Below are 11,626 nucleotides of genomic sequence, written 5' to 3' on the forward strand. Positions count from 1 at the left end.
GTCTTTAGAGGCTCAGGATGATCTAGAGTCAAGCTTTTGGCACGGTGTAGGTAGAGGTGCCTGACCTGCGAGCTTCACTGTGGGGTAGCGAGCTTGGGTGCTTGGCATCGCGTCTTTGCGGGGGGCGATGGCATCATGCGTGCGCTGCCCCTCTTGCCGGATGGGGCGTTTGCGCCGCTGAAGCGAGCCGTTTTGGGCGTGTTAGATGGCTTCTTGATGGGTTGTGGGGGTATTTTCCACCCGTATGGCACCATTGATAGCATTATTGCGTTTCGTGGACGCTATTGGTTGGGCTGGGATGAAGAGATGGGCTTGCTGTGGCAATGGGTTAGTCACTGTGCGTAAGAATGTTGTACTGATCAAACAAATATATAGCAGCATCGTCAGTTCGGCATCAGTTATTTGACGTCTTGCCTTGACCGCGTTTCATATCTTCAGAATGGCTTCCCGGCCTCCAGATCACAACATACACGAAAAAAATGGAAGCCGCACAGTGGCTACGGAAGTTCCCCTCTCTGGGCGGAGCAGCGACCTCGTCGAGACCAAACAAACCCTCTCCCCTTACCGCTTACTGCCGTGGCTACGCTCGAAACACGCCGTATATCTAGACAGCATTGCGACCGAAAAAAGCGTCTTCGACGACCCCGAGCTCGCCGCATTCTACCACCCACGCGCCGACTACGAGAACCTGCACCGCTTCGACCCATCCTTCCGCTGGACCTACCGAGAAGAGCTATCGGTAGTGCGCAAAACAGACGTCAACATCTTCCTCTGGACACTAGTCATGTTCTTCGCGCTCAACATCGACCGGGGCAACCTGTCCAACGCCGTGGCCGACAACCTGCTCGACGACATACACATCACGACCAACGACTACAACAACGCGCAGAACCTGTACCGGGCAGGCTTTCTGCTGGCCGAAATCCCCTCCCAGATGCTCGGCAAGAAGCTGGGCCCCGACCGCTGGATCCCCGCCCAGATCGTGCTCTGGAGCATCGCGTCGGGCGCGCAGTTCTTCATGCGCGGCCGCGCGGCCTTCTTTGCGTGCCGCTTCTTCATCGGCATCTTCATGGGCGGCTTCATCCCCGACGCCGTGCTCTACCTGTCGTATTTTTACAAGACGAACGAAATGGCGCTCCGCCTCGCGCTGTTCTGGTTCACGGATGCGATGGCCGGCGTCATTGCCTCGTTCCTCGCGTACGGCGTGCTGCACATGCGCGGCGTCGCGGGCCGCGCGGGCTGGCGCTGGCTGTTCCTCATCGAAGCGCTCATCAGCCTCGGCGTCGGGGCGCTGAGCTTCGCGTTCCTAGTGCCTGGGCCGACGCAGACGGCGAAAACGTGGGTATTCCGGAACGGGTACTTCAGTGCGCGCGAAGAAAAGGTCATCGTAAACAGGGTGCTGCGCGACGACCCCTCAAAGGGCGACATGCACAACCGACAGGCCATCACACTGCCCATGCTCGTCCGCAGCCTCGCCGACTACGACCTCTGGCCCGTGTACGCGATAGGCGTCCTGTTCGAGATCCCCGCCGCGCCGCCAAAAGCCTACCTCTCGCTGACGCTGAAAGCGCTGGGCTTCTCGACGTTCGAGACGACGCTGCTCGGCATCCCGGCCACGGTGCTCGCCGCCCTGACCATGCTGCTGGCGACGCACCTCGCCGAGCGCTGCGGCCAGATCGCGCTCGTTGGCCTGCTGGCCCAGGCGTGGGTCCTGCCGCTGCTGGTGCTCGAGTACACGTCCGCGGGCACGCTGCCCTACTGGGGGCAGTACGGCGCCCTGCTCGTGCTCCTCGCCATGCCGTCCCTGCATGCCGCGCAGGTGGGCTGGTGCTCGCGGCTGAGCGGCACGGTGCGCACGCGGGCGGTGGGTGCCGCCGTGTACAACATCACCGTCCAACTATCGGGCATCGCGTCGTCAAACATCTATCGCGCGGACGACAAGCCGCTGTATCGCCGCGGGAATAGAGAGCTTATTGCCATCAATGTCGCGGCGATGGTGGCGTATGCGCTTGCGAAAGGGTATTATCTTTGCCGGAACAGGCACAAGCTGCGCCGCTGGAACGGTATGAGTAAGAGGGAGCAGCAGCACTATTTGGCGACGACAGCGGATCAGGGGAATAAGCGGCTGGACTTTTTGTTTGATTCTTGATTTGGTAGTTTTGCAATCTCCGAGTCAAGATTGGCGGTTCACATGGTTCCGCTCAGTGAAGCCGTCCTGCGTGCGTACGTACAGTGTAGCAGCAGGCAACTGTGGCGACGAAAAAAAGACCCTCGAATGAAAACTAAGCTAGCCATTGTGGAAACACCTACTAGACTAGTACACCTGCCGTCCAAGACTCTAACATCTAAAACTTAATCTCAAACGTTAACACTAGCCTGCCTGCACTATCCACCCAAACGACATCCCCAACCTCCAACCTGCACAAGATGTGTCTCCCCTTCGCCGTAGCCGCTCTCCGTTTTCCGCAGAGCGTACGGCGGACCCCGGCGGCCAATCCCGTCGAACCCCCGCTGCCCGAATCCCCCACCGGGTGGGTCTTCGTTTCCATCAAAAGCCAGCAAACTCCTCAAAACCATTCCCAAGCCCAAACCCAACGGCAGCAGTACCAGAGCCGTGCCTTGCACTGCTTATTTCCACGTTTCTCTCCCGCTCAGACTTCTGCTTTTTACGCCGCCTGTCACGGCAATGGAAGGCCTAGCACCTGCAGCTTCTATTTATGATACGAGTTGTCTAGGAAGCCTATAGCGCTGAGACGAGTCTGTGTAGCTGTTTGGAATGGCTGCTCGTAAGCCGTGTCTTGGTTCCGTGTAACAACAGCCTTGCCGGCTGTGCGGCTGTTTGAACGCTGCAGTGAGCTTCGCGTGGAAAAGTAGATCTATCACCACGACGCGAAGGGGACGTCTGAACCGGCGTTTCCCCAAGGTGAGGCGCGGTAGTAGAGTGAGTTCGTTCAAGCGCTCTCTGCCACGCAGAGGAGCACCAGCTTATCCGTCTACCCTTGGTCCTACCCCCTCCCCCGTCGACTGTGCCTCCCGATCTCCTACCCGACCGCACAGTCCCGCAACCCCAGCAACCTCGCACGCTTCACACGCTTCGCTGGCCGCGCGGCAGTTGTCACTTCACACGCGTTAATGCATTTGCTGCGAGCTGCACTGCGCCGCGGGACGAGGATAGAAACAAAAGCAATCTTTATGCGCGCCGCAGGGACGCGACGGGGATGCAAGGTGCGGCGTAGTTGCGTATTGTGGGCCACGGGCTGTGATTTGCTGAGAGCGAGGGGCTGAGGGGAGGGCGGTACGCGCTGAGGGGGGGGGTATATACCTAGGTGTGTGGGTTTGCGGTGTGGTGGTGGTTGTGCTTCAGACAACAAACAAGACTTGCAGAACCATCTCCCCTACATCTTTACATGCTACCTAACTTACACGACCACGTTCGATCCAACTAGACCACAATGGCCGACTTCGCCTGGAACAAAGCCGAGGAGGGCCTGTCCGTGATCGACGAAGGCGAGGCGCCTCTCGCAGAGTACGCTTTACTTCCATCAGCATTCCCCGGAAATCGATATCGCCATGGGCGCGTTTTCGGAGCAGTGGAAGCCGCGCGGCTTCACTGTCAAGAATTTCCAGGAGGGGCTGCCCGTTGCGGGCTTTGATGGGGGGCCCGTGGGCGAGAAGGTGAGTTTGAGTTCTTTGGGGGGTTGAGATCGACACGCTGCGTTTTAGCTCGTCCCGGATTTGTCGTCCGTCTTTAATGATCCGAGGGAGCGTGTCGAGTCGATTCCCGCTAATCATATGCAGATGTGTAGGTTCTCGGGGCGTGAGGATCCGGGCTATCAGAAGGTTTCGAAGGAGCTGAAGATGTTGGTGGAAAGTTCGGCGCGTCGTTAGCTAGACTTTTCCATTTTTCGTTTGGTTGATATGGAATAAGAAGGCAGAACTGGGGATAGTGACGTAGCTTCTAAATTGAACAGCTACTTGGCATTTTCTGTGATGTAAACCACAAACCCAGATTTATCTTCCTGTGTGCGTGAATGATTGCAGGAGAGGAAGCTTTAACTCCCTAGTTGAACGATTCAAAATACGCTTTAAAAAGAACATGTAGTACGGCCTGTCATGGAAACTGAGGGTACTGATCACAAGCTGGGCAGAATTAGCAGTAGAAATCGACGGTAAAGGTTGGTGAATGGATCCTAATAGGCCTTCGGGCTAATCTAGTAACAACTCAGATTGTTCGAGATGCCTGTCCAAGGTGTCCCGCGAGAGAGAAATTGCTAGCAAGGTTGTTGGCACGGTTGGTATTCCGGAGGTGCGGAGTCAAAGAAGTGCGGAGCCCGGTCTGCGGCAAGCGGGCAACGCTGACATAACACTTTCTCTCGTCCGTGCGCGCACGCCGCCAGGCCGCACGGTGCAAAAAAGATTTGCTGCACCTTCAACACCCGCAAAACTCCTCGCCAACGCCATCTTCAATCTCGCGCTTTGTGATACAAAAAGCAAAAGGACACCCGGCACCTAAGTGTGTCCGTATCTCTCGAGAACAAAAAATATTGACATGGACGAGATTCGAACTCGTGCAGGTTTCCCTAGTAGAATGCTGACTGTCTGCGACAGTTAAGGACGTGCCTTGAGTCTACCGCCATAACCACTCGGCCACCATGCCTGATTAGTCATCATAACATTGTGAGATACAAATTTTTAAATATATACAGCGTGGTCACGTCCCAGCACACTTTCAATCTGTTGTCTTGAAGCTTAGTTTAACCAACACCTGCGACAGTTAAAACTTCCAGCACTAGACTTCCGTCTCTGATTTTCATTCCTTCTTCGCTCTCAAAACAGAACCTTAAATATCCACGACCATCGCCTCCCTAACAACCTCATCCCTCAGCGTCAGGCCTTGCACCAAAGCCGCATTAACAAACAGCACCTGCTCTCTCCGCCCAAAAACCAACCCCCCAAAAAACGCCCCCAGCAAACGTACCAACCCCCACACGCTCCCCTTAGCAGCAACAACACGCTCCCAAGCCCCCTGCAGCGCATCAAACGCCGCCCTTTCCACGCCCCTGCCAGCATGACAGTGCCCAAAAACATGCACTTTCGGCCTATGCCTCAAGCGCCAGAGTTCCTGCCCTAATAACGCGCAGCCGAACCCGTCGCAGTCGAGATGGCCCTGTGGCGGACCGTGCGTGACCAGGACGTCGAGGCCCTCGGGGACTGTGTCCCGCCAGATGTCCTGAGTGCGTGTGTACTGGAACGCGCCGTTGCCGTGGCGTGGCGTGTGCGGACTGCCCCAGACGGTGACCTCGCGCTCGCCGCAGACAAGTGTCGCGCCGCTGCGGCAAAGGTACGTGACCCGGCCCCAGGCGAGCGCCGCGCGCTGTTCAGCAGCGTCGTGCGCGTGCGCGTGCGCAGGTGCAGTGCCGTCTTTGCGCGCGTCGAGCAGCACGTCGTGGTTCCCGGCCACGAGGACGATGTGCTTATAGCTCTGCGCGTTGAGCCAGTCCAGCGCGGTCTGGATTTCGGCAAACGTGCCTGTGTTTGTGAGATCGCCTGCGTGGATCAAGATGTCCCCGTCTGGGAGCGCGGGGCGGTGGTTGTGCGTGTCTGAGATCAGGACGAGGGTGAGCGGGTTTGAAGGCGCGGGAGCTGCGCGCGCGGGATGGAGCTCGTAGAGCGCTTTTGCGAGGGTGAGGGTGGGTTGTTTGCGGAGGAGCTCGAGGCGGGTGGGGGGGCAGCGGTGCAGAATCGGTGTTAGGTCCATTGTCGTGGTTTGTTATGGGGATTGGCTGGTGGGAGGTGGGAAGTGTGGATGAGGTTGGTTTGAAGGGATGACCTGGATGAGCTTTTATGCTGTGCTGCTGCCTACTTGGTAAGTTGGTGAAGCGGCGGTACCGAGAATGCCAGGCCATGGTTCGTGGGTGGATAAGTAGCATCTACAGTTCTGTCCCTGGAAGACGCCAGCAGTCGGATCATCTCCAAGCCACAAATACTATGTTATTTTGACACGCGCATCCAGACGTTGGAAGCCCTGAGTGAAGCGGACAGCCTCCGGGTCGTCTCTGCGTGCGAACGGACAACACCGCGACAAGACCAACAACTGCTCCGCAGCAGCAGGAACAAAGAGTAGCATCCAGGAAGCTATCGCGTATCCTGTATTCTACTCAGTAGCAGCGACAAAAAAGGCCAAAACCACGTTAGCCAGCATCGAAACCGGGGTGCGGCGCAGAGGAATTTATCCAAGCAAGACGACTAGAGTGCATCCATGGACCGAGATCATCGAGATGAGTACACGCGAGGTAAGGGATCGTGTTTGAAACGAAGGAGACTGTGTCTAGTGCAGGAGGCAGTGTTTTGTTGCAGGCACCGAGGGGAGATACGGAAAAGCACGAATTTACGTATTCGCGTGATGACGTAGCCAGCACGACCCGGGCAACGACCACCACTTCTATTCTAGGGTCTGTGCTGCAATGCGACGGTTGTCCAGGGCAAATGACTTAAATGGGGAGAGATAGGATGCCTGAGAAATGCAATCAATGTCGACTGTGTTAAATGTTCAAAGCTACACCGCGTTGTTTAGCCATCTCGCCTTTTAATTTTGCATCACTGTTCTGAATAGAGCTCAGCAATAAGTGACTAGTAATGATTTTAATTCTTCAACGTGAGGCCTCCCGTTTATGCCCAATTTGTAGCAAAACTCCCCGCCCAACAAAAGAAACCCGATGTCTAGAAAGTGCGAAAGCTGCAAGCAAACAACAAAAGAAATAAAAAAAACAACGCGCCGTTCCCCAGAACTAGACACAAGCGCCTACCCAGCAAGGCTCTCCCGGCTACTTACCATACCATACCGGCCCTCTTCCAAACCCGGCGATTTCTGCACCCGCTGTATAGCTCTCATAAGCTGGCCAGGATGCACAACGGCAAAAACCACAACAACCGAAAGCATCAGCCCAGCATCAAGGACATACATGAACGCCTCATGGGTAGCGACCGTGCCATCACCGCCCTGGACAAACTCGACAATGCGGTACAGATTGCGGACGAAGATTAAGCCGCTGGTAGCATAAAGCGCCCACATATGGCGCTGCCAGCGGACTTGCGGATGCCTCGACAGGGGCGTCGGGGTGCGATTAAGGCGGACATGGAAGAGGCCCGCGATCAGCAGGAAGAAGACGAATGCGACTTCCTGGAACACGAGGCCGTATGTGACGATCTTGACGCCCTTGGCCGCACCGTCCGCGCTCGCTTGCATGGCGGAGCCCATGATCTGCGCGACAAAGCTGCCGACGTCGATCACGATGTAGAGTTTGGTGAGCCAGGTGGTGCGGATGAGCGAGAGTTTGTGCGCGTCTAGGTTGCGGATGATCCGCCCCAGTGTCATGTAGATCGTGCAGGCCAGGAACGGGGGCGAGGCCAGCAGCAGCATCATTTGTAGCAGGTAGGGCCCGCTGGACCGGATGTGGTCATGTGCTTTTATCCGCCCCCAGTAGCCGCCGGCTTCACCTGCGCTGCGTGTTAGCTGTGCTGGTGATGCGGGACTGTTTGTGAGGTGGACGTACCGGCACACCCGAGTATCAAGGGTATGAAGAACCAGGAGCGAAGGTAGATCATCCATCCAGAATGGACTGTTCCGCCAATAGCGAAGAGGATCAGAAACGCCCATCCTGCCGTCGCCGAGGGGTTGTATTTGTAGAAGTCGAATGGCGCCTCGCCGCGAGGAAAAACAGCCGAGTGATGATCCATTTCGCCAAGTAGCAGGTTTTAGAACGACAGAAGAGAGCGAGAGTATCGAATTAGCAATGTAGTGGCTGTTCGTGGGGTTTTAAATAGCAGATGCGAGCATCGCCCTTCGCGAATACGTAAAATGCATTTTCCGTATAAAATTCCGAGGCCGCCGAGGCGGAGCGCCACATTGGTGGTTTTGGACAACATTAGCGTTTCATCTATTTTAGGGGTGATTAACGCTCGGAAATGAGTTTCATCGCCCTCGATGTTTAGGAGAAGGTGGGGTGGGCGAGGCGTCGCTGTAGCCGCTTTGTTTGCCTTGTCGCCTCGTTTGTCCTGGAAGGGAATAGGCCCGAACAGACGGTTTGCGATTTACGGAACGCTTTGAGATGGTCGTTTTGAAGGTGTTGAGCACGGCGCGCTGTGCTGTGTAGTGGGGCTTGTGGTTGAGGTTCAGGCTTGTGCATATGTCTCCGATGCCGTACGGTTTTCAGTGATCGCTGCGTGCGCGAGGAAATACTTGTTGATGGGAGTTCGTATCCATGCTTCTTGCCCAAATACCCCCGCTGAAGACGCGCGTTGATTGTGGTTGTGGCGAAGTGATGGAGCTGAGTGGACAAAGGATCCTTCACTGAGGGAGTGACCGCAAATGTGTCTGCCTCAAGCGACTGCGAAACCACACAGCCGATCAACCAACATGTAAAGTTGTCGTGAAGCTTACCATAAATGCAACGGAATGTTTAAACAACTCATGCCAGACCTCACTCTCTCGTGGGTCCCTGTTTTTTCCCCAACAACACTGAGCAGCAGCCACGGCCAGCAGAGTCAAGCCCACATCATCGTCTCGTCTCCCCTCTTCACTGTCGCAGGACGAACAAGAGAAACCCAAATCAGGCACTCAGACTCACCACAATCATCACTGTCACTACTGCACCACCGAAGCCTCATCATCCTCACAACCAAGCGGCAGCAGAATCACATGCACCGCTTCAAACAGTTATCCGAAAAGCTCCTCATCCCTCCACACCACCAGCCGGTATCTCCCCCCTCGAAACGCAACACATACTCAAACACACAACTCCTCGGGCCACTGACAAACAGCCAGCTAGCTCAACTCCATTCATCTCTATGAAGGGAAAGATGCCTCCTCCGTGCGTGTTTTTCACAGATAGTATGACCGTTCCATCAACCCCCGATACTACGCCTACTCTTGCGACATCGGCGGTCTGGCGCGCTTTGTAAAACCAGTACGAGACGTCGCGAAGAAAGCTGTGCGTCAAGGGTGCGGTATCTCCAAGGTCCTGGTCCAGGTCCCTTGCGGCAAAAGCGCTTGCTCCGACTAGACCTGGAGCAGTGTCTTTGTCACTGGTGGCTCCAAGAGCTCTGGTTCTCATGCGAAGGACCTTGTAGGGGGGCGTGACAGTAAGGGCGCGGCTGCGCGCATTGCGATGACGTGGATGTATGGCCGTGGATAGAAGGGCTCGGAGGTGTTGAGGAGAGGAGTACGTCGCGAGTGAGGAGCGGAAGAGATCTGGTGTTGAGAGCCTGGTGAAGGTGGTCAGTGAGCTTGTGTGCTATTGGAAGCCTTGTGGCCAAGGATTCGCGCGCGACGGGATTGAAGACTTGCCTATGTGGGCGGGCCTCTTGTGAGGAGTGAGGACGTGCCGTTGGCCAGTGATGCGCGGGTTGCGGCGCCGTGTGTATCTGACCTGGAAGCGGAAGGGTTGGAAAATGAGGTATTCTAGAGCGGAGGGGATGTGTTTTTGGAGGCCTGAGGAAGGTTGCTGGAGCCTGTGTGGTGTTGTGGTCAAAACCTGGTCTCGGCTGCGTAGGTTGCGCGCAGCTACCCGGAGAAGTAGGATGTCGCTCGCATTGCAGGTGCAACCCACAAGGATGCGTGCTCGAAGGCTCTCCCATTTGTCCGCCTTGTTGGACCTAATCTCTGCTGTCTGTTTAGGCGAGGATATTTATCCAAGGCAAGCCAGGTTGGATCCACGTTGTCCAGGTCGATATCCAAAGTTGGTCGGTCTTTCGTATCAACACTGACAAATCACAGTGTGGAAAGCCAATGAGGCACCTCTACAATGAACAGGAAAAGTGAGAGGAAAGTAAAGAGCAATCAGTCGTCAATTCGCGCATTGGATAGCTAGTTTAGAATCGCAAGGCCTTCATCCATGACCATCTCAGAAAATCACGTCATTCCATTATGACGCCTCCACCCATGTGTTGCCCACCACAAATACTCAGTAGCTGCACTCAGGGATGTAGCGATCGGGACAAGTAGGATCGTGGTTTTGGAGAACTCCGGCATACTTGTACTCCATCCCGCACAGCGTGGTGAAGTAGGCATGCGAGGTGAACCAGATATAGCTGCACGTCTTCTCTGACCAGCCGTCGTATTGACCACGACACATTTCAGGTCCGGAAATGGCCTCAGTGGCACCGTATGGAAAGGCTTTAGGGTTCTTGAAGAGCGGCTTGTAGTACCTGCGTGGAGAGTGTGGTCAGCGGGAAACACGGGAATGAGATATAGTGGACAGAAGAAGATGGCAGAGATTTGCGACATACAGATACTTCTTTAAGAGAGTGGCTCCCATAGTGTACATGGCCCAAGAGACGGTATCGCCGACATTCCTGCAGGATGCTGCCGGTGCCACATCGACATAATCTCTGTTGATGCCACCATGACGGAAAGCACGAGGACACAAGATGATAGTCGCAGAACCATCACCGTTCATAGTGAACGTGGCCACGCTGAATTCACCACAAGCTTTCTTCTGGCCATCGTCGGGGGCGATCGTGATGCGCTCGAGGAGAGTGTTGCCTTCGCCCTCGGGGAAGTATCTGCCCGACCAAGGTCCCGACATGTCCTGGAGGATAGAATGGACGAGGTCGTTCGCGTCCATTGCAAAGTACCTGTCGAACATATCCTTGTTGATGCTGTCCATACCTGCGTGGGCGAGGGCCATAGCATCGTTGATGCCGTCGCGGACTTGCTGCAGTTGTTGCTGGCTGAATCCCTTGCGGATGCGGGGCTGACCCTTCTTCAAGGGCTCCTCGACATCGGGGTTATCCAGGTCGGTGACAAGGATGGACGGGTCAGCGACGCGGATGGACAGGGCGCCAGCAGTGACAGCGTCGGACTGGACACCGGAAGTGACAAGGTCGGACAGGGTACCGGAAGTGAGCGAGCCGGCAGTGAAGGGGACAGACAGAGCAGTGCCCATGAACAGGACGAAGCTGAGGAGAGCGAAGAGGCTCTTCATCGCGAAGAGAGTCTTCATGGTGATGACTTGGTTGGCAGTGGGTTGCGAACGAGTATGGAAAGACGGAAGGGCGTTTGACGGTGGCTCTGGTCAACGAGAGGGAGAAGCGGAGTGGTGGGGTAGGTGTCGCGGGGGAAGGAGGACCTTGTATGGACCCTGCCAAGCCTTTAGGCGAAGGTAGGTGGTGAAATTGGTCAACAGTGAGGAGCGGCTGCTAGTGAGTGCCAAGGTAACTGCAGAAGACGGCCTGCCTGAACCATTTTAGTGAATGCAGAGCTCATGCAGAGAATCGGTCACCATGAAGCAGCCCTGACTGTATGAAGTTGTAGTAGCGAATCATCAAGCCTATGTGATGGACTTTTATGTTTTATGTGTACTCATGGCTGCCATACATACCCCTTGGGGGATTGCAGGGGGTATCTGGGTGCACATAGTGAAGACGGAGGTAAACGTTTTAAGGAGTTGAATGAAACATCCCTTCTAAGATAATCATGCATCAATTAGATGCAGATACGTAAATTTATATGCTTGTGTCAGCCAGGATCACTCCGATAACTCTCGTTTATCAGCCTCATTATTTAGTTGTTACACAACAGCCTTACCCCTGCACTACTCATTTACCACTACTAAAGAGAAAACGT

General features: G+C 55.4%; 5 protein-coding genes and 1 non-coding gene across 6 annotated transcripts; 2 read left to right on the forward strand and 4 right to left on the reverse strand.

Moving 5' to 3' along the window:
* Positions 1 to 11: 11 nt before the first annotated feature.
* K452DRAFT_351171 (uncharacterized protein) lies at positions 12 to 2,149 on the forward strand (the record flags this gene model as incomplete). Its single annotated transcript, XM_033545698.1, has 2 exons — positions 12 to 337; positions 495 to 2,149. Exons 1-2 carry the CDS (start codon positions 136 to 138, stop codon positions 2,147 to 2,149), a joined length of 1,857 nt encoding a protein of 618 aa, XP_033397283.1. The 5' UTR covers positions 12 to 135.
* Positions 2,150 to 3,452: 1,303 nt separating this feature from the next.
* Positions 3,453 to 3,888, forward strand: K452DRAFT_298279 (uncharacterized protein; the record flags this gene model as incomplete). The annotated part of the gene is made up of 3 exons (XM_033542108.1): positions 3,453 to 3,494; positions 3,547 to 3,675; positions 3,799 to 3,888. The coding sequence occupies 3 exons, from the start codon at positions 3,453 to 3,455 to the stop codon at positions 3,886 to 3,888; spliced, it is 261 nt and encodes an 86-aa protein (XP_033397284.1).
* Positions 3,889 to 4,545: 657 nt separating this feature from the next.
* Positions 4,546 to 4,657, reverse strand: K452DRAFT_t90. The gene has a single exon. It is a non-coding gene; the product is annotated as a tRNA-Leu (tRNA).
* Positions 4,658 to 4,762: 105 nt separating this feature from the next.
* K452DRAFT_351172 (uncharacterized protein) lies at positions 4,763 to 5,792 on the reverse strand. Its single transcript, XM_033545699.1, has one exon. The coding sequence runs from the start codon at positions 5,756 to 5,758 to the stop codon at positions 4,841 to 4,843; it is 918 nt and encodes a 305-aa protein (XP_033397285.1). The 5' UTR covers positions 5,759 to 5,792; the 3' UTR covers positions 4,763 to 4,840.
* An 851-nt stretch (positions 5,793 to 6,643) lies between these two features.
* Positions 6,644 to 7,737, reverse strand: K452DRAFT_271181 (uncharacterized protein; the record flags this gene model as incomplete). Its single annotated transcript, XM_033539020.1, has 2 exons — positions 6,644 to 7,497; positions 7,554 to 7,737. 2 exons carry the CDS (start codon positions 7,735 to 7,737, stop codon positions 6,803 to 6,805), a joined length of 879 nt encoding a protein of 292 aa, XP_033397286.1. The 3' UTR covers positions 6,644 to 6,802.
* Positions 7,738 to 9,962: 2,225 nt separating this feature from the next.
* K452DRAFT_308675 (uncharacterized protein) lies at positions 9,963 to 11,003 on the reverse strand (the record flags this gene model as incomplete). Its single annotated transcript, XM_033543181.1, has 2 exons — positions 9,963 to 10,206; positions 10,288 to 11,003. The coding sequence occupies 2 exons, from the start codon at positions 11,001 to 11,003 to the stop codon at positions 9,963 to 9,965; spliced, it is 960 nt and encodes a 319-aa protein (XP_033397287.1).
* Positions 11,004 to 11,626: the final 623 nt, after the last annotated feature.

This window comes from Aplosporella prunicola (genome assembly GCF_010093885.1).
Source record: "Aplosporella prunicola CBS 121167 unplaced genomic scaffold K452scaffold_13, whole genome shotgun sequence".
NCBI classification, from domain to species: domain Eukaryota; kingdom Fungi; phylum Ascomycota; class Dothideomycetes; order Botryosphaeriales; family Aplosporellaceae; genus Aplosporella; species Aplosporella prunicola.